The 27,413-nt window shown below is 44.3% G+C and overlaps 2 protein-coding genes across 2 annotated transcripts in view; one reads left to right on the top strand and one right to left on the bottom strand.

Annotated features, from left to right (window-relative positions):
* Nucleotides 1–3,706, bottom strand: part of WDCP (WD repeat and coiled coil containing) — a 34,429-nt gene extending 30,723 nt beyond the window's left edge. Inside the window, exon 1 of the mRNA XM_054998397.1 lies at nucleotides 1,805–3,706. Within this exon, the coding sequence (XP_054854372.1) occupies nucleotides 1,805–3,706 (1,902 nt within the window). The remainder of the gene's footprint in view (nucleotides 1–1,804) is intronic.
* Nucleotides 3,707–10,951: 7,245 nt separating this feature from the next.
* FKBP1B (FKBP prolyl isomerase 1B) overlaps nucleotides 10,952–27,413 on the top strand; it is a 40,197-nt gene continuing 23,735 nt past the window's right edge. Inside the window, exons 1-2 of the mRNA XM_054981014.1 lie at nucleotides 10,952–11,070; nucleotides 14,172–14,219. Coding sequence (XP_054836989.1) covers nucleotides 11,034–11,070; nucleotides 14,172–14,219 — 85 coding nt within the window. The 5' untranslated portion in view covers nucleotides 10,952–11,033. The remainder of the gene's footprint in view (nucleotides 11,071–14,171; nucleotides 14,220–27,413) is intronic.

Here is a 27,413-nt window from a genome sequence, read left to right as displayed (position 1 = left end):
CTTAAGTTATGGCAATGCAGGGTCTAAAACATACAGCCTAGAAGAAGGTGCAGAGGTAGTGGGCAGGGAGAGGAAAGGAGGAGCAGAAAGAAATTGCAGCTATGCCCTGAGAGGGACAATTGCCACAGAACAAATACCCCATTTGCCTCCCTATGGATAAAATGGCTAATACAAAATGAACTCAAACCAATGTTGCCATAGTAGAAGAAGCACACTCACTCTGCTGCTGTCACTTTAATCAAAAAGCAATGAAAATGCACCACAGTTTTCTGCCTGGTTACTAAAGTAAGAGAACGCAGAGTCAAGCTGAAGAGTATACCGATTTTAAAAGGTTGCATGTCTTAAGAGCCAAAAAGTCTGGTCAAAATCATACAAAAAGCTTGGAATACAATTGTAACTCAACCTTTCTGCATGGTCATTCGTTGACTAGGAGCCTTGCTACAAGTGACATTTTACACGTGAAGGATAAAGGATCATTTTCGCAAGTCTTTCTGGGAACTGAAGTTCCTCTCCCCCACCCCTTTTCCTTTTGTTCCTTCCCCTCGCTGCCTGAAGAGACAGAGAAAGCCTGCGGCAACAGCAACTTTTGCAAATCATTCCTCCAGTCACAAGCCTGCTCTCAATGATCTTTGGGGCAGGCAGCTGCAACTTTCTCAGCTTTCTCCAGAGCATTCCCGCCCGCCCCCCCGCCCCCCGCCAGCAAGATGATTTGCAAAAGCTGATGTTGCCGTAGGCTCTCTCTGTCTCTTCAGGCAGCGACGGGAAGGAACAGAAGGAAAAGGGGTGGGGGAGAGGAACTTCAGTTCCCAGAAAGACTTGCGAAAATGATCCTTTATCCTTCACGTGTAAAATGTCACTTGTAGCAAGGCACTGAGAAACCTGATAGATACACGGATGTTTAACGCTCTTTCCCCCATGTGCACACTAACAACTGGAGAGAGATTGTAAGTGATTCAAGTGACATGTGAATTTTGTTTGGAAAGAATTGACAGTAACTTTATGAAGATAGTGAACTTGTGGAAGATAGTAAAGAGAAAGAAGAAAATATATTTGCCTTGTAGCGTACCACTTTGTTTTATAGTAAGAGAGTTACTGAATTATTCAACATAGAAATTAAGGCTGTTTTGCTCCAGTGTGTTTCATACAACCTAGTTAAATTATTGACTAAGCATCTTAAGGTAATGTTTTTTTGTTGTCACACCAACGGTGTGGTAAAAATGAACAAGTGATTTTATTAATAATCATTTTCTTAAAGAATATGAAGGGGAACTTTCTATAAGGAAAAGTACATCCTTTTGACTTTTGAAAATTACTTCATTAAATATACAAATATACTATCCTAGAAGTGCAATCTATGCAGAGTCCACTGAAATCAGTGAGTTTTGACTGGAGTAACTCTGCATAGGATTGCACTGTATATTTCCTTAATTCTTAATCCATGTACCTTTGAAGATTATGTCCTCTTACAAAGAGATCTAATAATTTACTTTGAATCTTTTTGACAGACAAGATAGGTATTTTAAAAGCTACATATATGGCTGTCAAATGGTGTGGGAATATTTTTAAATAGCTACATTTGAACGTATTGACATGCAAAACATTGGTGGAAATCAGAACTGTAAAGGAAAATGATATCTGGCTTTTCCTCTGCCGGAAATCAAGACTTAATAATGATTCCGTTCAAATCCAGCAAAGCCCAAATAATCCTGTGAAACCTGCTAATTAAACTGAATCTCTGAACCCATTTAAAAGTTACAAGAATACCAGTTTGCCTGGGAGAAAGTTACAAAGTAAACATAGTTACCTGGTAAGTAATGTAAACAAAAGGTGGATCTTGAGAAGATGGGTAGGCTAGAGAGAATTTGTTTCCATTTTTAGTGAAGTCTATTAGTTCATGAAGTTGTAATTGTAAGTCACTGAAGCTGCCACACAATCTTTCCAGATTCCTGGATATGTGACTTGCTCCTTTTTCACTAGGCAAAATGTTATTTTTAGGAGAATTTAACGTCTCTTGCATCACTTTAGGAGAAACTGGACTGCTTGAAATCCTGGTAGGTGTTCCAAGACCAAGCAGAGCCACTGATCGGTTAATTGGTTCAGCATCCAAAGTTTCTAGAGCAACACATGGGTCACCTGCAAGTCTTTTATCATTAAAATCACTCACGCTGGATGATGAACTTTGCTCATAACTAGGACTCTTTGCTTCTTCTAATATTTGTCTTCTTCTACAAGGAGACTGGATAATAGTGCTTCCTGGCATTAACAGCTCTGTTCCTCCTGCTTGATCTTCTGAAGCAAGATTCTCCAAATATTTTCTTTTCCCAGGAATATTCACAGATGACTCAAAACTGAAAGGCATATTTTGGGTGGTATCGGATTTTGCTGATGATTCTTCTTCAAATATTAATTCTTTGACCATCAGCCGAAGGATATATCTTTCTGAATTAGATGACGGAATAACTACAGGATCAGTGAATTTCTGCTTGCCAATCAAAATTAACAAGAGTTTGTTTGTCAAAAAGCATAGGCCCTTGGGCCGTTCGTTTTTGTCTAGCTGGATTTGTTGAATGTTAGGCATACACGATGAAGTTACTGAGTAAACTAAAGCAATATTACACGTATTGGAGGCTATTGCCACAATTTGAGCCCTAAAGTCAAAGGCAATTATATCAGGGACTAAAATGCCTGGAATGCTAACTTTTCTAGTTGTGGTAACTTTTCCTTCAAAAGTCACTAGGATCAAGTATGACGAATCTTTGCCAGTTCCTAAATGGTACTCCTTCCTTCTCAATGGAATGAGAGGACTCGGGTCAGATCTTCGGTGGTTTGCAAGGATGTGGGTTAAATCCACAGGGCCTGAGGAAGATGAAGCTACTGAATCAACCGTTACTGATTTGTCTGAATCTATAGACTTTCTTCTCCGGTCCATAGAATATTCCTCATCCCCAAGCACTTGTGAAGTTAAGGAACCTGTTTCAGTACCTGCTGGCATTTCAAATGTAATACCTGCATTCAAACCACAGATCTTATCAATCGGAAGTTCAGTCGCTACCGCAATTTGGAAATCCAGAGTAGCTTCAATAGCACAGATGTAGCCTCCAACATCAAATATTGGGCAAAAGGAACATGCATTCAGTGTTTTCTGAGAATCATCCCATATATAGGAATGAAGAGCACTGCCTATAGCGATGACTAAGCGATTACCATCCTTTGTCCAACAGGCACAGTGGATGAGACCGCTGCTTTTGATATCTGCTTTAACTCTAGAATTATCTGAACGAACAGCATATAAAACAGAAGCATCCCGTTTAGTAAGTACAGACAAAACGTCCCTCTTTGGGTGCCACACACAGCCCTGGGGAAGCAATTGGAACGGTTCCCCAGTTTCACAGGTTTGAGAAATCAAGAGCTTACTCTTTTTTGAACTATTTTGACTTAGCTGCCAAACACTAACATGCTTTTTATGCTGAACAGCAAGCAAAGCTGGGATGTTGGCAGAATAACATGGGCTCCAGTAAAGTCCATGAACATGTTCAAACTGGCCAATAACACTCGAGTCACCAAACCTCAGTTCTTTGTTATGAAAATACAATGCAGTTAGTGCCACCTGCTTTCCATCTGTCCAGGCAATCCCATGCACAGGGTGTATGGCCTGATACAAGGCATTGAGACCAGTTCGCAGAAGTTTAGCCTTTCCTAGCTCCATCATTTAACCATCCTTACTTGTATGGCTTCCTCCAAAGCAGAAACTCCATAGGATTCATTAGAACAGCTTGACAAAAGCAATCACTCTTTGATTGAAGAAGAGCTTCCAAGACAGAGAGTTGTCGTTCTTTTGTGCAACCTCCTCCGGGTAGCTCTGCCGCTGCTCTAAGTATAGAACTACATCCAGGCTGTTCTTATGCGACCCTTTTTCCTGGGAGGAGCTATAAGTCTCATGTGATGTTTAATGAGGTTTAGCTAATTACTGTTCTCTTTCATGACAGTTACTTGGAAGCCTATTTTGAACTCTTCAAAGCCAGGACTGTATTTAAAAATAGGAGCCTAACATCCTCAGTGAATGAAGGTCTTTCCTCCTGTTGAACAGAGGAAGGTTCCTGCGTAAGAGAGAGTAATTCAACTACAGCATGAAATAATGACCTGACACGTCTGCTCTGACAGCCTTTGAAAGGAACACTAAGAAGATTTAAACATATCCTCAAAGAATAAAGGAAAGGAGAGTTCGGTCCACAGTTACAGTAATAGAAGTGACAGGGAAACAAAGAACGATATAAACTGATCCTTGTTTTCTATTTTCATCTCTAGCAGGTTTTTGAAATGCATCACTAGCTCTTTAATGAAAAGAGATTACCTTGTCCTTTTATTTCTCCCCCAATATTGTTTTGCTAACAAATAAAAATAATTAAGTGCTGTCAAGTCACAGCCAACTTAGGGCGACCCCTGCTGGGGTTTTCAAGGCGAGAGCTAGTCCTGTCCACTTGGTAGTAACAAAACCCCTTCCTCATGAAATCCATGGTGTTTTTCAGGTTCTAGTCTTGAACTTGGAGTTCTTCGAAGGACAGAAACGGCTGCAATTTTGGTGATATTTGGTTGAAAAATGACAACTCCAGCCCCCCTTGCCAAAGTCCCCCATAGAATTTGGGTATTACAGGGTTTTATGATTGGTTGAGATTGGTTTTCTGATAGAATTGCTCACCTGTGATGAAGAATAGGATGTCAAAGAGTATTCCAAAGAATCTCTAAACCAGTTTTGAAAAGTACAATGATCTCTCGGCACCTTAAAGACCAAAAAGGAGCCGAGATATAAGCGTTCAAAGCTCCCTTCTTCAGAGGAGAGCTGTGACTCTCTTTTTCAGAAGGGCGCTTTGAATCTCAAAAACTTATACCTTGAAAATTTTGTTGGTCTCTAAGGTGCTACTGGACTTAAATCCTGCTCTTCTACTGCAGACCAATATGGCTACCTACCTGAAACTAATGCATCTCTTGTCCATGAGGATTAACGCCTTTGTTAATAACACTCATTGACTTTGCTTTCCAGGTCTCTCCAACCTCTCCTTTCCTCAGGATCTTTCTCCCTCAGCCAAATTTACCTCACGAAAGCTCCAACTGATTCCTCAGTGGCAGTTACAATGAACATTCCATTCTGTTCCATTACAGCAGGTGAGCCAAAGGCAGAAGCAGCACCATGTATATGATGATTGTGGACCAGCAACAAATCACGGGAGAGAATACTTTCCCCCTACCAGCCCCCTCTTGCCAGCCCCCTTGCTGGCCCATTCTCCCCACTCTGCCTTTGAATCCACTTTCCTTTCCACCGTTGGTTCCAACTCCACAACTTTCTGTCTACTTGCCAACTGTCAGTTTCCTCCTTTCCTTTCCCCCCTCACATCCCCTGAAGTTTCTCCTTCACTCCTTTTCCCCTGCTTCCACTTTCCTGTCCAAGCTTACCTGTTTCTGGATGCAGCTGTGCTTGTGACAGTAGAATTAAGCTCTATTTTGCTACAGCAACCCAAAACACTACCCCAAATGATGGATGTCTGAAGCACAGGTTACCATTTTTGGATTTTATTAACCTATTATTTTGTTGTTCCTAAAACAGATTTTTCTGTAAACTTTTTTGATTCATAAAGGGGGATATCTTCTGTCTATTAGATTTAAGGATATTTAACACCCAAGTTTTTAACCTAGTGTATACGAGGGAGGTTTTTTTCCTTTCATGATGTAAACATCCACTAAGAAGGGATTTTAAGAAATTCACCCCCTAAGGGGGTAAAAAGGAGTAAAATGTGTTTCCCCAAAGGCATACAGCTTCCCTGTGTGGCTGGCAGGCTGCTACCAGCTTGCGCCCCCACCCACTGCCAGCTCGGCCACTCTTCCCTGATTGGGCCAGCCTTTCAAGGTCATTTGCATATGCGGGCTGATTGGGGCTCACAACATTCCACACCTCATTCCCCCACCCCCAGACAGCCGGAACACAAAGGTCATTTGCATATGCGGCCTGATTGGTCCCCACCCCCCACATTCTAAACAGTATGCAGTTGCTATTGGGAGTCATTGAATGTGTCCTGAGGTCAAGTGCACCTCCCAGTCTTTCTCTAAAAGTTCACTAGGGTTGCCAACTAAAACAAAACAAAACCAAAAAACCCTACAAACCAAAAAATGTTACATACCCATAAGTATTATAACTGGATTTAAAGTAGTTAAATACTGTAGTGAAGCATAGATATCAAGCTAGTCTTAAATACTATTGAGAGAATAATATGGCTTGTATAACTACAAAATTATGCATACGCTATACATATTTGACCTGAAGAGTACATTGGTTAACAGAGGTAAAACCAGCCACAAGGTGGTGCCTCTGTCAACTACACAGAGACCGTTAGTAATACTGAAACTGGTTAAAGCAGCTTTGCAAATAAATGTATTTTTTTTACTAATTTACAAAATGATTTACTAGTCTGCCCACACTTACCTAGTTTAATGATTTGTGGCATTCTTATGTCTAAAAAGATTTTTGCTTTTGTCAAGTTCTAGACTTAGTCTTAGATTTCTTCCAGTTCACAAAAGCTTCCCAGCTTCATTACCAGATGGTGATGCTTTCTTAGAACATGCAACGGAGCCACTGTTTACAGGCCTGAGAGATGAGTCTAAACAATACAGAATTCAAGCACATTACACGATTCTGAAGCAGAGAGATATATAAAATACCAGTGAATGTTCACTGCATCTCCAGGTAGGGGGTGGGGGTGGGGTTAGGCAAAAGTTAATCATGACAAAGAACCATGGTTTGGGGCACACTCAGAGCCAAGCTACAAGTGACGCCTGACACAGGTTGGACACTTGTCAGCTTACCTCAAGTTTTGATGGGAAATGTAGGCGTCCTGGTCTTACAGCTTGGCTCTCCATTTAATTGAAGTTTACAGAACCCCTCCCCTACACACACGCACCCAGCGGAGGGGAAGGGGGGCACCTGGTGAGAGCCCAATGCCTGCACTCCCCTCCCGACTGCATGTTCTCCCTCCCATAGACTGCCGCTCTGTAAGCTTCAATTAAGTGGAGAGCCAAGCTGCAAGACCAGAACGCCTACATTTCCCATCAAAACTTGAGGGAAGCTGACAAGTGTCCAACCTGTGTCAGGCGTCACTTGTAGCTTAGCTCTTACTTGGGGATATGCCCCACTGAACTCAGTGCAATTTAATTTTGAGTCAACAGGGATAGAAGTTTCACTGAAAGCAGTAGAATAGGATTTAATCACAATTAAATTTGTGCAGGATTATTTGTGACTTTTACATTTGCTTTAAACATGCGTACTTAGATGCAAATTCCACTTAAATAAATGGTACTTTTCTTAGAAAGCCTGCTTAGTATAGGCGTATTAACAAACAGAAGGCAATACACAGTCATATCATTTTAATGCTGTATATTGTATAATAGTTAAGCTATCTTGACAATGTGGCTGAATCTGTATGTACTGTTTCTAATGGCACATCAACAAAGATGAGTTGCCAACTAATCTGGGAGAAAAATGTCCTGTCCCTTTAATAGAGGCTTTTAAAGCTTTTATTTACCAGGTGATGTTATTTATCGTCATGCCATGAAAAGTTTCAGCTGCTCATTTCTACACATTAAGCCTCTGTTTAAAGGAACGGGACATTTTCTCCAGGCCCTACTCCAAAGAATAAAGTAGCTGCTGCTTTAATTATTTAAAATCTGCTCTTAACTGTCATATATTAGTGATGTATGAATAATCTCTCTCACTGGAGACTTGGCAGCGATATGTACATTTGCAAATGACTATTAAGCTCCTAAACCAAGCTCAGATCTCATAAAAAATCACTGTGAATTCTAACTGTAACTACTCATGGGAAATGGAGACTTCCATGTTTTTTATAGAAATAAGGAACAGAAAGAGCATGAGGCTATTTCCTAGTACTCGTTCTTAGACTGTAACCTTAGTTTGTAAACTGAACTTTACAGTTTCTTCTTAGAGGTCCTTGATCCTTGGTGTCAGCATGATTACTCAGACAAGCAGTCTTCGGAAGAACAAAATGGACAAACAATTTTTTACATAACAAATTCAAGATGAACACAGAGTACTAAGCAAACTCCATGAGCTCACATTTAAAAAGCAAACAAAATACTTTGTGCAACTCTCCCCCCCCCCCCCCATTTTCATGTACAGAATCTTGGATCAAAACAGGGTCACTCTGTAGAAGGTCACAAATTCCAGTGCAATGCTCCAGAATCTTCTTGTGTCCAACTTTTTCCCCCCACAAGTTTCTCATTTACTCTTGTGGGGTCTGTGTTTGTGTGTGTATGCATGCATTATAGACTAGACACACTGGAAGAAATCCAGACTAAAAAGAGAGAATACTATTATTGTCTTCTAGCTTTCTTCAGTGATTATACAAGAAAAAAATCTTCTAATATGCTGACATCCCAAACCTAAGACCCTGACACCAGTGTATCTCTGATTCCATTGCAGCAGCAGCAGCACCATGGTATCCTAGGCCTGTTCCACAGAGAGGAGATATGACAGTAACACCCCTCAACAGGATGCAGAAAGTATAGCCATAGCAACCCCTCAACAAGTTACCAATCACAGAGCAGCTTGCTGCTAATACCCGTAACAGTAAACAGTCATATCCCACCGAGGCTATTTTCACATACATTCGATACTGTATGTGAGTGTATCTCTAATTCTAATTCAATGTGCAAGTGGATTTTCCTGTTTCTCACACTGAAAGTGCATTATCCAACATACACTTAGTGCAAAAAGTTACAAAATGGTTAGCCATAGTCAAGATGGGGCCAGTGGCTGAACTGTCTCACCTTCAGCGCTGACTAACTCCACTTAAGAATGTTAAAAAGGTTATTTTAAAAGGTGACTACGACATTCCATCTTCCATTTGAAGAATGACAGTTTGTTTTTAGAACAGGAAATTTCTAATTTAAAACAGTTAATGGCAGCCAGTACCTTGCTGTGCCCTGCAATTGGTCGTGCTCAAAACTCTGCTGAGCTAATCAAACATTCTCTTTAGCTCAAGAGTCGGCAACTTTTTAATATAATTAAAGAGCCAAACAGCATCAAAATTCAGAGCAAGAGGTCAACAAAAAGAAAGTCTGTTTGAATAACTGAAAATATACAGCTTAATGTTACTGATAAATGATATGTTGATTAATAATCTATAAAGTTTCTGCAGTCCGAACACTGGCTGTTACAAGTCCTTTATTAGGAAATGGCATACACAAGGTCTCACAATAAGTAAGATGTTCAGGAGTAACGTGTATCATTAGGGCACTGGAATAAATCTATGCGTCTATCATTCACCTCTCATTTCCCTTTCTATTAGCATCTCTAAGAAGCCCTTTAGTCCCATAAAAACCTTTGCCTGCCATTCCCTTCCCAGGCTAGTAGTGATTCTAGCATCCCAATCTATTATTCCTTAACTTAAAGACTTCATTTTCTTTTTTGAGGAGCCACATTTGGTTCTATACTAAGCCACGTTTGACTCTAGAGCCACAAGTTGCAGACCCTTGTTCTTCTGGCTCCTGGTGGATTCTTTAAAATAATTGCTTCCCAAATCCAGCAGATTGAAGTGGTGGGACGGATGGAACTGCAGATAGAAGATTCCAGCTCTGATCGTTAAAAACTCCATGCAAACAGAAAACTTCCACAGCAGGGAGAAAGCCCACTCCACTGCTTCCCTTTCATTGGAGGAATGCAGAGAGCCAGTGGGGTGTAGCGGTTAGAGTGTTGGACTAGGAGAGACCCAGGTTCAAATCTCCACTTTGGCATGGAAACATGCTAGATGACCTTGGGCCAGTCATACACTCTCAGCTTAAACCTATCTCACAGCGTTACTGTGATGATAAAATGGAGCAGAGAACGATAGTAGCCATTTGGGGTGCATATTGGGGAGAAAGGTGGGGAATGAATGAGTGAATGAATAGCTGCTTCCTGAGGATTTCAAATACAGCATTGCAAAATGGGTCTTACACTCTGAAACGGTGTATTACTTCAAGTCTCTGCGACTTTGTTCTCCTGCGTGTATGAACCAAACCCCTAGTCGTGAGGGTGCAGGGTGTCTTTAGCCAAAACTGAGAAATGTGATGGTTCAAGGGGATACAGAGTAGTTACAAATCTTCACCTATTAGATTCTCCGAGGACTGGACCTCTCTAGCCAAAAACCTGCGAGCGTGGTTCTCATTCTTTAATTGAAATGCGTAAAAACACAAATTGGCAAAAAGCTGTCATTTAAAATCTGACGAAGAGAACTTGATTCTCGAAAGCTTATGCTACAATAAAATTGGTTAGTCTTAAAGGTGCTACTGGACTCTGTTTAAAAACTTGGTGATGATGACCCAAAGGGAGGCAAGGCGAGTTCTGCCCTGGCCAGGGCCCAATCCTCCAGTTCAACCCTCTGCTGTCTGTCGGTAGCTGGTGCTGGAAGAGCTTTCTTTTTATACCCTAAAGCACCAGCTTGATCGGGGAGGAGGAACCACAGTGCCATGGCAGGCAAATCAATATAGATGTTTATTTTTGCAAAGCTAGCTAGTGGCCATAACCGTGACCTCCTGCTGCGTCTGAAACTGCATCTCACTGGTGCCGAGCCGACGGCTTAATGCACCGAGGCCGTAAAGAGCTGAGTCACCACAGGCGTGCAGGAAAACCGACCCTGCCTGGACCAGTTGGCCGAGCAGCAGGCAGAGCTTCGCCCTTCCAAGGCGCCCGCACGCGCCACAAAGCCCAGTCCCGGCGAAGTGCAGTCGAGGAGTTCTGCCCCCGCCCCCGCTCCGAGACAGCCCGGCCTCCCCCCGGGCAGAGGATTGGACGGCCGAGAAAGGAGACCCCTCCCTTCCCCCTTCTCCATTGGCTGGATGAGCTGATGGACAGCTTGGAGGGCGCCGGGAGAAAGGAGGGGTGCGTTCACCGGAGGGTCTAGCCGAGCCCGGGACCGAGGCAGGCAGAGTCTTTGCAAAGCGCAGGTGGCGCGGGGAGGGCACGGCGCCCCGGCTGGAGCGGAGCGGCAATGGGGGTGGACGTCGAGACGATCTCGCCGGGAGACGGTGCGGTAACCCGCCCTCTGCTTTGCAGACAGAGAGGCGCTGGGATGGGGAGCGAAGCGCGGAAAGGGGAGCGGGGGGGGGGGGGTCGGAGACTCTGTCACTGCAGGTGGGCAGGTGGTCTCCGCGGGGGGGATCAGGAGAAGGGATTGAATGGAAGGGGGCTGCCATAGAAAGGGGCGCCCCTGAAAAAGGATGGAGCGTAAACCTCCCTCGTCCAGGGGGATGCGGTGCGAGGCTGCAGTGTAAGAGAAGGCAGGCAGTTCGGAGGCAAGGCGTTCGGGTGCCTCCTTGTCCGTAATACCTCTGGGTCTTGTGCGCTTTGGCCACCGCTAAAAAATCTATTCCAGCTGGGGAGGGGGGGGGTGAGGAAGAGCTCCGGCCTCCCGGTGTCAGCGCCCTGGGATTGTGCTGGTCCAGGACGATGGATAAGGTGGCCAACTCTGGGGACATCAGGAGGGAGGATCGGGTAGCAGCGAATGACTAAAATGCAGAAGGGTCCCAGAAATGAAATAAGTGCAAAAAAAAAAAAAAATAGCCCCGGAGTGGGAAATTCTTGGGAGATTCGGGGGGTAAAGCCTGGGGAGGGTGTAATGCCATCGAGTCCCTCTTCCAAAGCAGTCCCTTTCTCCCAGGCGACTGATTTATATCGACTGGAAAGCAGTTGGAATTCCAGGAGCTCTCCCGGCCCTGCCTGGAGGTTGGCACCGCTCTCAGCGAAGAGCGCCGTTCTCCTTCCTGCCGGGGGAAATCGCGCCTTCCCCCGCACTAGACCTGGCACTGGAGCGCGTCTGTCTGGAGCGCCGCACCAAGGGGGGAAGCCCCCCAGGGCGCTGCGGGGCTCGGGCGGCTGCAGGCTGGTGCTTCTTCGGCAGCGGCGGCAGCAGCCGCGAGCGATTAGGGATATTTCAATGGCATTTGCTGACAGCTGCATAAATCCGAGCGCGGTGAAGTAATTTAGTAACAAGAGCAAATTATAGTACGTTGCGCTTCCCCTCTTCAAATGGGATCGTCGCCATTCAGCAGGGGGAGGGGGAGGGAGCCAGCTCGCTCTCTCGCTCGCTTGCTTCTCGGGGGCAACCTGGAGATTTTGTTTTCTGTTAATGGGAGCAGCCGCTGCTGCAACCGCAGGAGCAGCAAAGCGGTTAACTTCTGTGGGAAATGATGAAAAGGGCTAAAGATCTGACCGTGTCTGTGAGTGGTGTGGTGCATAGTGGTCCTGGGGAGATGCACAGCTACTCCTGTGGCCATGTCTTGTAAGGAAACCAACTTGAGCTTGCTTCATATTTAGACATCAATGTCAATTCCTGGAATGAACACAACTTGGAGTTACAGTATATTCATAGAAGAGCAAGATTGGGGTTCAGTAGCCCTACTGGACCCCAGTCTTGCTCTTCTACTACATACAGGCACAGCTATCCATCTGAAAGTATCTGCCTAGGAATTACAACCTGAAGGTACCACATGTGTCATTTAGCATAGTGGAACAAATACAAGACGTGATTCCGCACACGTTGGATAATGCACTTCCAATCCTCTTTATAGATCATTTGGAACGGATTTTTTTGTGTGCGGAACAAAAAATCCACCTCAAACGATTGATAAAGTGCATTGAAAGTGCATTATCCAATGTGTGCAGAATGTAAAACCTTAAACATTTTCCTCCTCCTGAAATACTCACATCCTGGTCTCAAGCTGTTCATCTTGGCCTGTCTATCATCTCCTAATTCTTTAATATAATTATTATTAATGTGTGGACAGAATTCCAGAAATTTTGGCTGGTTATGTTAGCCAACTATTGTAGCTAGAAAAGCTTGGCGTTCTTGCATCCTGGTCTGTGCAGGCAAAGTAAATGCGTCTCTTTTATACCTGATGTCTGCCCAGCGAGACAGTTCTATAGGGTTGTGTGTGTGAAAGTTTGAAGCAGCTTCTCCGTGTATTGCATCCCAGCACAAGATGAAGCCTGGTGCCATTTGGGGGCGGGGGGGGGGGTGGAGCTCTCTTTGCTTCTTTGTGTTGCTCTTGGCTTTTTGACTAGTTACTCTTGTGGTAGAGTATAGACTTTCCCTACTGCTTTCTGGAATTAAAATTCTGGTCACTGTTGGCAACCTGGCAATTATATTTGTCAATCAATCTCTGCTTAATTTTCCAAGCCCTAACATTCCTGAGATAATGTATATAAAATATTTTGAACATTTTCAAGCGCTGTAGATAGATATATAGATTCAAATATTTTAAGGTATTAATGTTTCTTCCTCTTGGCCTACTTCCTTTCCAATCAGAGGTTCATATGAGCATATGAAACTGCCTTAGAGTTCATATATTGGTCATTCTGCTCAGTTTTGTATACCCTGCCTGGCAACATCTCGACACAGTCTCAGGCTAGCAAATGGCCATTCCCCAACATCTGTTTCAACTGAAGATGCCTCGGAAGGTGTTTGAATCTTTGGCATGCTGAGCTCGTGGTCCAGTGCTGAGCCACAGCTCCTTCTTCAGTGAGAAGATTAGTAATGGCAAACAAGGTTTCTAGGAGCAGTCTTCTCTTGTACGGTTCAAATGCAGAAAGCTGTTGGGCATGTCCTGTGGTGCCTTTTCAGTTTGGCTGGGCCTTTGACGCCCAACAGACCTCTCATGTCCAGAGAGCACATCCTAGGATCTGCCTCAGAGCCCACAACAGATGTTGAAGGGCTCCTCGGAAGATTAATGGATGTGAAAATTGTTTCCTGAGGGAAGGAAGTTGGAAAACCTCTGACCTGATGTCGATGGTGAAAGAATAGGGCCAGTGGAAAGATTTGTATGGATTTGTAATTTGTATCCCCCCCACTTCAGTGTCGGAAGCTAAGCAAGGGTGAGTAGAAGCGATATCTATGATGCTTCCACTTCATCCACATTTCATTCCACCTTGGTTTCCTTACCCCAGAAAGTACATTTGGGCAACCAAACTCAAGCTATTCAACTTCCGGGGTTTTTTTTCACCATGGAGGAAGTTTTGACTTTCATAGTGTTAGAAATAAACTTGTGTCTCTTCTCCTTTGTCTCCCTTTTTTGTTGCTCAGATGTTGAAACACATTCTTAAAAGTAAGTGTTTCTTTGTTTCTTAACAGGAAGGACATTTCCAAAGAAAGGTCAGACGTGTGTGGTACATTATACAGGTAAGGGCCGTTGTGAACAGACTGCGCTCTCTGTGTATGTGTTTTCTTAGAGCATTTTTAATGTTACCTAGTCAGATATTGACCGTGTGTCCCTATCGCTTGGGTGATGACTTAAATGTTTGGTCAAGCAGGAAAATGCTACTCGCACTGATGTGAATTTGGATCACTGAAGCTCAGGTCGCTTCGGTATGAAGAAAACCTTGGTTCTCCCACCCTGTGGGTTCCCCCACGTTCCTTTGAGCAGTTCTTTATTGGAGATGGAGTGCAGGGAAACTGTCCTCTGTCTGGAAAGAAAGCCAAAGGTTATGTTCTTCAATGCAATACATATGGTTCCACTGCACTGGGAAGAACAGCTATGATGGGAAGAGGCAAATATCTCACAGCAAAAACCGAAGCAGAATTGCACTCGTTGACTTAAGCAAGTTTAGAAGAGTACAACTCTGCTTAGCCTGCCACTGTTGGTATCTGAATGTCTCGGACTATGTACTTGCTTCAGGGCCAGTTCAACATATTTTGTTGCCCAGAACAGGGGGCACCCCTCACCTCCTGGACCCACACTGTATAGCATAGAGACTTGTACTTGGACTGCAGTGGTGATGCCAATGATGGCTGGGAGCAAGCCAAGCCCCTGTGATCCATCAAGGTCATCCCCATTTTGCTTCCCCTAACAGGCCCTTCGGTGGCTTGGCTGGAGAACTGTCGCTGATATATATCACTGTGTGTTTATGCGTGTGTAGAGGTAGCTACAGAGAGGGATCGAGGAGCTTCCTATTGCCTCCTGGTCATTTTTGCTAAGGCAGCATAGCACTGGATAAGGATTAGGTGGTCTGCCCTTCCTTCCTTGCCCAGTGACAGAAACATGAATGGGAGAGCTATCCTCATAGCTAAATGTGGGACACCTTGCAGGGGGAGCTCAAGGCATATTGCAGCCCCATGTGCCCCCCTTCTGCTGGGTCCAAAGCAGACTGCAGAAGCGGTGTCTCGGCAGCCCACCCTGGAATCAAACCAGGCAGTAGAGGCACGAATGAGGGGGGCGGTGTCTGCCTCTCTCTATGTCACCCTCACCAATTTGAGGCCCCAAATGGTCGCTTTGGGCATGAAAATGGTCCCGGCTGCTTGTAGCCCACTGACCTATTTCATGCCGTTCTCTGCAGGCCAGAATAAATGGAAGTGGCGTTACTCTGCTTGCATTACAGGGGCATCTCTCTTGCATTCCAAGAAGATACGCTGTTGCAAGCATTTGTGAATGCGTCATAGTTGGTGCAGTTTTAGTTCCCGAGGGTTTTGTGCATTGATATAAATGCGAAACTGTACTTTAGGACTCAGAAGGTGGCTGTTGGGCACCTGCCCTGTGGGGTTTGGCAAGGCTCAGTTTTATCCCCCATGCTGTCCAATCTCTATGTAAAGCCTTTAGGAGAAATCGTGCATGGTTTTGGAATGAGGTTCCATCAATATGCTAATGACATCCCGCTCGATATTTCTTTATCCACGTCTCTTGGGGATGCTGCAGGGATCCTGAAGCAATGACTGACAACTGTTGTCCTGCACGCTACAGACAGACCTCTAGTTAAGTCTCCCCTGAAGCAGGGCCTCAGGCCTGATTAGTGAGACTGGAGGCAAGACACGAGTGTGAGGCTTGCACCTAGTAGACCAGTTGCTCCAGCAAGGCAGCCTTCCCAGTCCTCAGCCTAAACAGAGTTGGAGGTAGTCCGGGTCAGCTACGCAAATTGGCAGCTCCTGAAGCTGTGCTGTGCTCTGGCCAGGATCCTGCGAAGAAGTACCATTCTCACTGCACTGCTCTGTGGTGTTGTTGTACGCAGCCAGTTGGGCACTTTACCTCCTTTGGGCCATCACAGCCCAGGTCTTCTGCTGCTCCCATTCCTGCCAAGTCGGAACAGGTTCTGGGGGGCGCTATGAGCCTGGGTTCGAGACCTGCTTGGTGGAAGCCTGCTGGCTATCTCAGGAGCCAGTGGCAAGGACTCCCTTGTAAGTTCAAGCAGGGTGGCCTCTTGTGCTGTTGGCGCATTGTCAGCTGGCGCCTCTGCAGTGTCAGGCCCTCTGTGGTTCTACTGGTCTGCCTCAGCCGATGGCCTTCGCTCCTCTGGCTCTTTCTCTGCCAACTCCCGAGTCCAATTCTTGGATCTGGTCAGAGAGGGTCACAACAGCTGTGGTTAAATGGCTAAGAGTAAGGACTGATGGATATGTTTGTGTCGCTGAAGAACCTGCCTAAAATGACTTGAATGTCTTTCACCAGTGCCACAATAAGAAGTTTTATTTATTACTTTTTTTTACTTGCCACATTTATTTATGAAGTTTCAACACAAGTGTTCTCAGAATGGTTTATATTCAAAAAAGTAAAAACTGGAACACTGAAACCTACAGGGAAGGGGAGTGGAGAGAGAGAGAGAGAGAGCCCTCAGTTTGTACCAGGCCAAGGCCTCACAGAAGGGTGCCTGGCTGCTTCCTCCCCCTTCCTCTCAAAGCTTTAACAATAGCAATTAGAAGCCACATGGAAGAGTGGTCATCTGGGCTTGGATCCAGACATGATAGAGAAGGGCATGGGTGCTCTTCCTGGCCTCCCTCTGAACTTCACACTGATACAATTGTTCTGGACTCTTCATGGTAGATGGTGCCTAGCCCATACAGAATGTATTCTACCTCATTCAGGAAGAGAATGGGGCCCCTGACTAGGAGGTTAATAAACATTTCATGTCTCTTCTTAGCTGTCTGGGCGACATCTGCAGTGAAAATTGTAACTGGAAGTAGCATTAAAGAAAATTGCACAACCACAGACATTATAATTGTGTGCTGGTACAGACAAGCCAGCTAAAACCTGTCTAGCTGTAAGGCACTTACGTTTGGGTTTTTTTTTTTGTTTATACAGAGCGTGGTTTCAAGACATCTTGTAAGCCCGGATGGGATTTTTTTCTTTGTATGGCAGAGCTTCCCAATGCATTTCTACTAAGCCATCTATCTCTTTAAATGGCCGTCTCTTGAAAGATGGACTACTTCAGTTTCTATGAGGGTTTTAGTGGCAGCCGATCATCAGTGAAACTACACTGCTGGTTTTCTGTTTTCTTCAGCAAGTCATGACAGCAAAGGGGGGGAAAAGCAGTTTGATTGTTCAGCGTAAAACACATTCTTTTGGGACCACACAGAAGCAATTTGTTGACTTGAAAAGTTTCCAGTGAAGTCAATAACATTTCCCATTTTGCTTATTAAGCATGCATTCATTATTTGAGGGAATATCTTATAAGAAATACAGTGAATAGAAATTAGGACTGAAAATCGAGTTCTTGCTGGACTAGTCATGCTACCAAGGCTAGTGTCATCTGACCCCCCTCCCCCGGGGGGGGGGGTTTCTGGTGTATGGAAGAAGGAACATAGATAATGCACCATATTTTATTTAAAAATTGCTGTTAATTAATTAAAGGGAGCAAAACTTTAATAGAAAATGTGCAACTCCCTGTACTTCATTGGATAATTAAATTATAGTGAGAAATAGAGCAGAAATATGCATGCATGCGGACCCATATACTCACATAAGCAGATATAATGTGTGCCACTCCTCCAAATCCTTACATGCTTCGATTGTACATCTTTTTACCTATGGCTTATTTGTGAGGGGAAAAGTATATATCTGCTTAAGCACCTAGATTTCTTCATACTTTCAATTAACAGAGGTGGGCAGTTGGGAATGGATCTCTTTGAATGTCACTGTGTGCTTTTGTCAAGGAAGGCTTATGCTGGAACAAAATAACAAACTAAATAAAATAACAAAATCTTGTTCGTCTTTAAGGTACCCCAAGATTCTTGTTACTGCTACAGACTACCACATTCTGTCCTTCTGTGCTCCATTGGCCTCTATAGGAACTTCGGTGGAATGTATGGAACTTATGAAGCTGCGTTTTGTTCAGTCACAACATTGGTCAGAAATATCGATCGTTTGATTTGATTTGATCTGATTTGATTTATACCTCACCCTCCCCACAAATGGGCTTGGGGCGGCTAACAACCTTCATAAAACAGTGAATCAATCAAAACCATAAAATCAATAATAATCTTTAAAAATCATTAAAATAGTCCAGATGCAGGCTACTTAAATAAATATTTGGGAGTCCGTATATGGGCATAGCAGATGGGCGAGGGCAGCCCCAGAAAATGTGGTGGTCTGATGGAAGAAGGGGGACACACGCTGGCACTCAGAGCCAAGCTACAAGTGATGCCTTACACAGGTTGGACACTTGTCAGCTTACCTCAAGTTTTGATGGGAAATGTAGGCATCCTGGTTTTACAGCTTGGCTCTTCATTACAGCTGCAAGACCAGGATGCTTACATTTCCCATCAAAACTTGAGGTAAGCTGACAAGTGTCCAACTTGTGTCAGGCGTCACTTGTAGCTTGGCTCTCAGCCGAAGGCCCGGTGGAACATCTCCATTTTACAGGCCCTGCAGAACTGTATCAGGTCCCACAGGGCCCAGATCTCCAACGGGAGAGCGTTCCACCAGGTTGGGGCCAGAGCAGAAAAAGCCCTGGCCCTGGATGAGGCCAGACGGATGTCCTTCAGGCCGGGGACCACCTGGAGTTGCTTGTCTGCAGAGCTCAACGCCCTTCAGGGGACGTAATGGAAGAGGCAGTCCCACAGGTATACATGGACAGCAGCTCTCTAATATTATAGGGAGAGGTCTTTTCCAGCTCTGCCACCTAAGATCTTTTATTTAAATATTTGTTGTTTTTAACACAAGTCTTTTCAGAATAATTTCCATTTAGAAATAGGTACAAGAGTATAAACTGGAAAGAAGGCGTCTTTACTAGGAGCTGTCCAGGACAATAGCGAAGGCCTTGGAAAGTAAGGCCTTTTAACTAGAGATGGATCTACCTACAAAGCATGTACTCTGCTACTAGATATTGCCCCTGCTTCATCTTAAGGTTGCTGTCTTGGCTGCAATATTACCACTTGCCGTCCCAGATTCCTTTATTTGTATACAGTTGTTTGACTTCAACTAGTGATAACTAGGAAGCTCTGTGGCCAGTATTATACAGTAGCTAAATTTAAGACACAAGAAGAGAAGGTCATTACAATTTGAGTCGAGGTCCCAAGGGAAGGGGAGAGGGGATTTAACCCTTCAAAACCTTTGCTTGGTTTTGCAAAAGAAATGTGAGCCCCCTGTGCTGTTGTTACCTTTTTAAAAGGGGGAAAGACAGATTTGTAAAGGACAAGTCTCTCTCTTTAAATGCTGTCTAATATTGGGAGCTGTATTACAATTAGCAAAGCCTAGCAGGTGGTTGAAGAGTAAAATCCAAGGGGGCTACCACTTTGTTCTGAATTATGCCAGCACTAATAAACAATGTTTCTAGAAGTGACGCAAGACTTTTTTAAAAAAAACCTTCATTTGTACCCCACCTTTCTCCACAATGGGCCCCCAAAACAGCTTACATTAGTCTCCTGTCCTCCATTTTTCCTCACAATGTGAGGGAGGTTAGGCTGAGAATATGAGCTGGCCCACCATCACCCAGCAAGCTTCCATGGCAGAGTGGGGGATCGAACCTGGGCCACCCAGATCCTAGTCCAACACTAACCACTACACCGCACTGGCTCCGATTTAATTGACGTTATGGTCAAATGACTTACAGTGAGGAGCTTTTCCGCCTCCCCCCATTTATAGATCTGTGAAGAACTGGGTTATAAGAAGAGAATTCATACTGAGCAAGCCTAAAACCTGTTAACACTCACATTGGCTTATGTCCTACTTGTATCCTACCAGGATTTCTCATGAGACAGGTGAAAAATATCAGCTCATTGAGAAAGGAACAAGAATTCTGAGAACATCCTGTCCTGACTCCTTTAAGCGAAATCTTACCTCACACTTGACTGAGAAAAAGTTGGCTTCAGACATGAACCCAAGTGTTTAACCCCTTTCCTTTTGAACAGTTCCCCATATTTTCATTTTTGATATAGAGTATCTTGAATTGCTTGTTCTTGTAAAGTAAAACAGGAGTCTGGTGACATCTTAAAGATAAATAAGATTTATTTAAATACTAGCGCCAGAGCCCATTGTGAAATAATACAACGGACTCTAGCAGTGGGCACCAGGCCAAGCTACCCCGTGCTGCAGTGGGCTGGGCAGCCCCCTGCCACAGTGGATGGCTGGGCTGGGCCGCAGTGGGCCACCAGGCTGGGCAGCCCTGCATTGCAGCAAGCCAGGCAGCCCTGTGCCGCAGCAGGTCACCGAGCCAGGTCGCAGCAGGCCAGGCTGCAGCAGGCCATCGGGCTGGGCTGCAGCAAGCCGCTGGGCCAGGCAGCTCTGCATCACAACGGACCGGGCAGCCCCATGCTACAGTGGGCTGCTGGGCCAGGCTGCCCAGTGCCACAGCGGGCTGCTGAGCCAGGTTGCAGCGGGCCAGCAGGCCGAGCAGCCCCACACTACAATGGGCCGGGCAGCCCTGTGCCACAGCAGGCTGCTGGGCCAGGCTGCCCAGTGGGCTGCCGGGCCAGGCAGCCCTGCACCACAGTGGGCCACCTGGCCAGGCAGCCCCATACCACAGCAGGCCGCTGGCCTGTGCTGCACCACCACACTGGGCCCTGAGGTGGTGGGAAGGCCCAGGGCTGCAGCACCATGTGTTCCTGCTGCTGTAAGGCCTTCCCAGGCCTCCGGAAGCCCCTAAACAGCAGGAAGCCCTGGCAGCGTGGTGCCAGGTCTTCCTGTCACTGGGCCAGGGCTTCCCACGCCTCGGAAGCCCTGAGGCCGTAGGAAGGCCTTTCCAGGCCTCTGGAGGCGGTGGGAAGGCAAACTGTTTTGCCCTCACTCACTTCTTATCCCCGCATACTGCACATGCACGGTGATAAGAAGTGTGTCATTGGCAACACAGTTTGCTCTTTATATCTAAGGAAAAGCATCACAACTCTCTTCTTTAGACATGTGAATGGAAAAGCGTACTGGGAGGGGAGGAGCCAAGGCTTGGTGTGAATTCTGCCATGAGTCTTTGAATGTAAAGGGAAAAGTGAGAAGTGAGGAAAGATAAGGTGTGAATCCTGTCATAAATCAACTGAATTAGTTACACATAATGGACAATGGTTTCAGGTAGGTAGCTGGTTTGTAGTAGAAGAGCAAGATTCGGGTCCAGTAGCACCTTAAAGACCAAATAGATTTCCAGGGTATGAAGCTTTTGAGAGTCAGAGCTCTCTGGATCTGAATAATGGATGATGAGAGAGGTCAGAGGTTTGAACAGATAAGCTAAGTGATGATGCAGGAGAAATAAAGTGAAAATTCACTGATATTGATACAGCGTTGTAGTCTGTTAAAATGTGTGTTAAGGACAGTCACATTTCTAAAAAATGTGTTTCTGTGGCTCTACAGGAAGGCCTCTGCTCTTAGATGAATGGAGTAGTAGGATCCAACTCTGTGTCGCTCCAACGTCGTGTAGATACAGTACTTCACTACACGGTACAAATGAGGTTCTGTCCGATTTGGAAAGGGTTTCCGTCCCTGCCTCATTTGTGACCTGGTTGGAAAATAGAATGCCAATGATACCAGCAGAAGAATCTAGGGAGGATATAAAACAGGAAGCGTATCACCTTAGTAACTGATGAAATTGTATATCCCAGTTTTGACAAGCTTCAGTTTATCCTTTACGCAAGAAATCTTCCCGAGAATTGGTTATAAACAAACAAAACCTGATCCTGCATGGACACTGTGGCCATTTATATCATTGCAAAAAGTTGCCAAAACCCGAGGTCTTCGCTCATCTATACTACTATTTCCCCCATTGTAATGGGGGAAATAGTGGTATAGATCGAAATATTTCTGTGCTCTGTGCTAGGATCTTCTAAAGGAAAATACCACCCAAGTGGCAGAGAGACCAACTTATTATTAACCACATATTTAAAAATGGATTTTCCAGTCTCTCTCACTCTTTTTTTTTAAAACAGGAGAGTAGATGCATGGATTACATTCTGTTGGTGCCATTGTTCTCTGTAACCCTTCCCTTGTGATTCGTTCTCTAAATTGAACATTTATTTGACTCCTGAAAATCATTGTATGCATTAAACCAGTAACCTTTATACTGAACAACATGCTGAGTTAATAGGATCCTTTAGGATAAATTCATTTTTCCTCATTTTATTATGCCCATTGTGTTATTTGCAACAATATAATATAATTACATTAATTTCAGTACCTTAAAGTATGTTATTTTTTAAAAAAACTTAACATGCAAGCTAACTATTATTGTGCTCTAAGGCCATTCTGTAAATTCATTGTATGGAACTGGAGAGGATTTACTATAAAGCTTTTGGCAGTTATGTACGAACATCCTTTCCAAAGAAGTCAAATGGTAATAGATGGTGCAGGGCGATTTATGTACATTGCAAACGAATATGTACATTTCAGTTAACAAGACTGACTAATGCCGAAGTTGATAGATGAGCAGTGCGAGCTAAGATCCCTAGGAAGTGTGAAACACACAGGACTAGTGCTGAAACTGGCAGCCCTGTGTCACGTCGCCATCCCCTCCCTATGTAGTGGTAACAAGTGATCCTAATGTCATCATGTTCAGTGTTTACATGAACACCCTCTGTGAACCATATAGGATAAGGAAACATGCACAGCGTGATGGCATCAGGACATGGAGTTAAGTTTTTTTTTACATGTGATGGAGTGCAGAGGGAGAACCAGACGCAGGCTATCATTTAATTTACAGCTATGAGCCTGTATTTCTTACAATGTATAGTGTTTTTGGTTTTTAACACTGAGTTCTGCCTTACAGTCAGGGCTTTTTTTCTGGGAAAAGAGGTGGTGGAACTCAGTGGGTTGTCCTCAGAGAAAATGGTCACATGGCCGGTGGCCCCACCCCCTGATCTCCAGACAGAGGGGAGTTTAGATTGCCCTACGCGCTGCTATGCGTAGGGCAATCTCAACCCCCCTCTGTCTGGAGATCAGGGGGCAGGGCCACCGGCCATGTGACCATTTTCAAGAGGTTCCAGAACTCCGTTCCACCGCGTTCCTGCTGAAAAAAAGCCCTGCTTACAGTAAACTAGTTCCAGTTTTGCAGACAGAAAACTGACATGTTTTTAATGTATGCAACGTAGGAAGACGTTGCATACCCCCTGGAATTATGCTTAATCCCCTCAGGTGGTGTCCCCCCCCCCTTTTGATCAGTTTATAAAGTCACCTTGTTTTGCATTTTTGAGGAATCCCTTAAATGTGTGAAAACCTCAGCAAGGGCGGTCTGGTTTCTTTGCTTTTGTGATCAGCATGGGAAGGGAGCCACTAATTGTAATTAGATACAGTGATTGACTTCCTTGAGAATCGAAAGGCTTACTATAGATGGTATAGCTTTGATTCTTTTCCTTACCAGCTGTGTTTGGTTGATTAACCATGTCCAAGTTCTATTTTAGATCCGGAGTACTGTGTCAGCTATTGTAAATGAGAATGATGGTGTGAAGCAATTGGCCCTAATGCTAAGCTTGAGATACTTGGAAGGATACGCCATGGATAAAGTTGCTACATCACTTTTCCTGACAGGGCTCTTCTGCCTTTTAACAGCTGCATGAGAGGCAGCTATCCAACAGCTGCAGATTCCTCCATCCCATCCCCTTGCTGGGAAAAACGCTGTACCTGCTGGACTTGTACTTGTGCAGGAACCTTGCCAGAAGAAAGGAACCTGGACTGTGTACTGTGCAGGAACCTTGCCAGAAGAAAGACTGTACCTATAGATATGGGACTCGCAGCTGCCCTCATGCATACATATTATCCCTCTCTGTGAGGATTTGAGTCCAGTGGTACCTTAGAGACCAACAAGAAACCAAGGTTTGAAAAATATGTCATAAGAGTCTCTCTACACGAGACCTCTTACACGAGGACGCTCAAGTGAAGGGAGATGCAATGTTAGTCGGGAAGCAAGGTTTAAAAAGAGACTGTGTCAATTTCACCTCTCTACAGAGCCAGCAAAGATTGCTGGTCAGAGGGTTTGTTAATTTCCTCTTCACCTCCCAGAAGGCTCTGTCAATTTCACCTCCTTTCCCAGAGGTGAAGAGGAAATTAACAAACCCTCTGAGCAGCAATCTTTGCTGGCTCTGTAGTAGAGATGGGCATGCACTGAAATATGAACCAAAATTAAGCACGAACCAGAGTGGTTCGTGGTTTATGAACCAGCGGTTCATCAGATCCCATTTCTGATGAACTGCCATGAACTTTAGGCTGGTTCGTTTGGTTTGTTTTTTAGTTCGTCACTGCAGACAGCCTGGTGCCAATCAATCAGTTTCCTAGGCAACAGGGGATGGACTTCCTGCAGACCTTCTTCTGGCCCGGAAGTGATGATTTTCTGACCTGGATATGATGTTTTCATGAACCAAAAGGAACCAGTTCACAAACCAGGGGCAGGTTCGTGAAAGTTCGTGGTTCGTGGTTTGTGAAATTTGACAAACCACATGGTTCGTTTTTCCCCCAGTTGTTCGTGCCCATCTCTACTCTGTAGATAGGGGAAATTGGTAGAGCTTTCACCTCTGCCTTTTAAAACTATGTTTTCTGGCTAACACTGCATCTCCCTTCACTTGAGCATCCTTGTGTAAGAGGTCTCATTTAGAGAGGCCCTTAGTGTGGAATATATTTCTATGCATGTTTGGAGATGATTCACAAAGGAGGTGATAACTTGGGAACAATTACTTGTGCCATTAAATACCTTGCTGTGCTTCGGCAGGTTTCTTGTCCTGAAGAGCTCGGCTGCTTCTGAACTGAACAGCTGCTAATACAGCAGGAGTAAAGGAGGGGAACACAGACCAAAATGAATAAGAATGGGTCTTTTAAAACTTCCCATCTTTCGCACTTCTCTAGTCCCATGCTGATGAGAGAGCAAGACAAATTTTATTTCAAAAAATGTGAAATTATAGTTGATAAATGATCTCACTTCAAAAGAGGCTAGACTGAGGATCTGCCTACTACTGAGGAGTGATAATAGCAATAATAAAAGTCATAATCAAAGGATGGGTTCTGTTGTTTTTTTGGCTAGTTGGCAATAGTTCAGATGACATCTTGCAAGATTGGCTGATCAGCAATCTGAGCCTTTGCCTCTCTGGCTGCTAGCCCCCTGAGAGAGGCTAGGCAGGTTTGGTTATTGAGTGTTTGGTCCTATTAAAAAGTATTACACGGATTTTGTTCAAAGAGACATTCTAATTTGAAGTCTGACCGCAGTCAATGAGCCAGTAGTTTTGTAAAATTAGGCAACATATGTATTAACTCTAGCTTTTGAATGATGCCATGTTGTGCAAATTAACCAACCAGTTTTAGAGCCTTGAAATTGGCCGCACGCAGATGCTGGGGTATGTGATACATGGCAGCCGTTGGCGAGACTTTCACACGGCATTTCCAAGCATTTTTCATCACAGGAGATACACTGTGGATAAGAGTAACAGCTTTGAAGAAAATCTCACTGAATGCTCTATGGTTGTATTCCTAAGAATAGGTTCCTGGAAGTAAGTCCCACTGAATAAAATAGTAAAGAGTCCAGTAGCATCTTTAAGACTAATCAACTTTATTGTAGCATAAGCTTTCGATAGCCACAGCTCTCTTCATCAGCTCTCTTCATCAACTTATGCTACAATAAAGTTGGTTAGTCTTAAAGGTGCCAACTGGACTCTTTACTATTTTGCTACTACAGACTAACACGGCTAACTCCACTGGATTTATGACTGAATAAAATGGGACTTACTTCCAAGAAGATCTGCTTAAGAGTCATTTACTTACTTCATTTCTACCTCACCTTTCTCCCCCATGGGGGGCTCAGAGTGGCTTCATTAATTCTCCTCTCCTCCATTTTACCCTTACAACTGAGCTGAGCGGCACGTAGGGCCATCTAAGCTCCCCTCTGGCTGATTCCGCATACATTGGATAATGCACTTCCAATCCTCTTTAGAGATCATTTGGAACTGGATTTTTCAAGTGTGAAACAAAAAATTCACTTCCAAACTATAGCTAAAGTGCATCGAAAGTGCATTATCCAACCTGTGCGGAATCAGCCTCTGTCTGGAGATCAGGGGGCGGGGCCACCAGCCATGTGATGATTTTCAAGAGGTTCCGGAACTTGGTTCCACCGTGTTCCTGCTGAAAAAAAGCCCTGCCTGTGCGGTACGTTAGGCTGAGAGTATGTGACTGGCTCAAGTCACTCAGCCAGCTTCCATGGCAGAGTGGGGATTTGAACCCGGTGCTTTCAGATCCTAGTCCAACACTAACCAGCAGGGCCCAAGCATTATTTTTTTGGGCCCAGTACAAATATGTAAAACAGCTCCCCACAAATACACCAGTGCCACAGTCCTTCACCCCTGCATGCGATCTCTGCCTTGGGGACCCTATTTTGGGGGGACAGGCTGCCTATAAATATTTTAAAAATAAAGTAACCATTCCAAGGTTTGTTTTAGTTATGAAATTACTGTTACATATGCTACATTTCTGAAAAATGCCCTCTTTTGCAACTTTTTTTAAAGAATAGCATCCAGCCTAAGCTTTCGAGAACCACGGTTCTCGAAAACTTATGCTACAATAAAGTTAGTCTTAAAGGTGCTACCGGACTCTTTACTATTTTGCAACTACAGACTTACACGGCTAACTCCTCTGGATCTAACATCCAGCCTGAGAGTCTGACAATTTTGCTAATTATTTTGCAAATTTTTGGTCACTAAGAAGGGATTCTTTTGTCAATGTCTTTAAAAAAGAATTCTAATAGACCAATCTAGCTGCAAAGATAAGGTCAGTTAAAGCTTTATTTCTGGCGCTTTTCATTGCAAAATCATGCCCTCCCAGTCAATTTCTCTTGCAAGTTCACATTCAACAGGCAAGATGGCTAGGTGCCTTAAGTGTTCTTTCCCTGTTGTAGAACACCTACAGTTTTGAGGCATGCTAGTTTGTTGTCTCCATTGCTCATATGGAATGCTCTTCAGTCTTAAAAGCTCCCTTGCTCTCTTGTTCTTGCGCTCATTTCCTATTTGCATGGAGGTTACTATTTTTTAAATGCAAGGTAACGAACTTGGAATTGACCAGCAATAGTGTTGCAGTCTATTCTGCTATTCTGTTCTCCTGTATGTATAAATCAGGCCTTGGAAAACTAGACATCTGGTTCTTCTAGCTTTGCTCCCAGATTGTCGTCGTAGGAAAAAACAAATGAGAAAATGGTTGTAATTATGAGTTTTCTGAGCTTTGGGAAA

This window comes from Eublepharis macularius, chromosome 1 (assembly GCF_028583425.1).
Source record: "Eublepharis macularius isolate TG4126 chromosome 1, MPM_Emac_v1.0, whole genome shotgun sequence".
NCBI classification, from domain to species: domain Eukaryota; kingdom Metazoa; phylum Chordata; class Lepidosauria; order Squamata; family Eublepharidae; genus Eublepharis; species Eublepharis macularius.
Note: the sequence above shows the minus strand (reverse complement) of the source record. Positions and strands in the feature narration are given on the sequence as shown.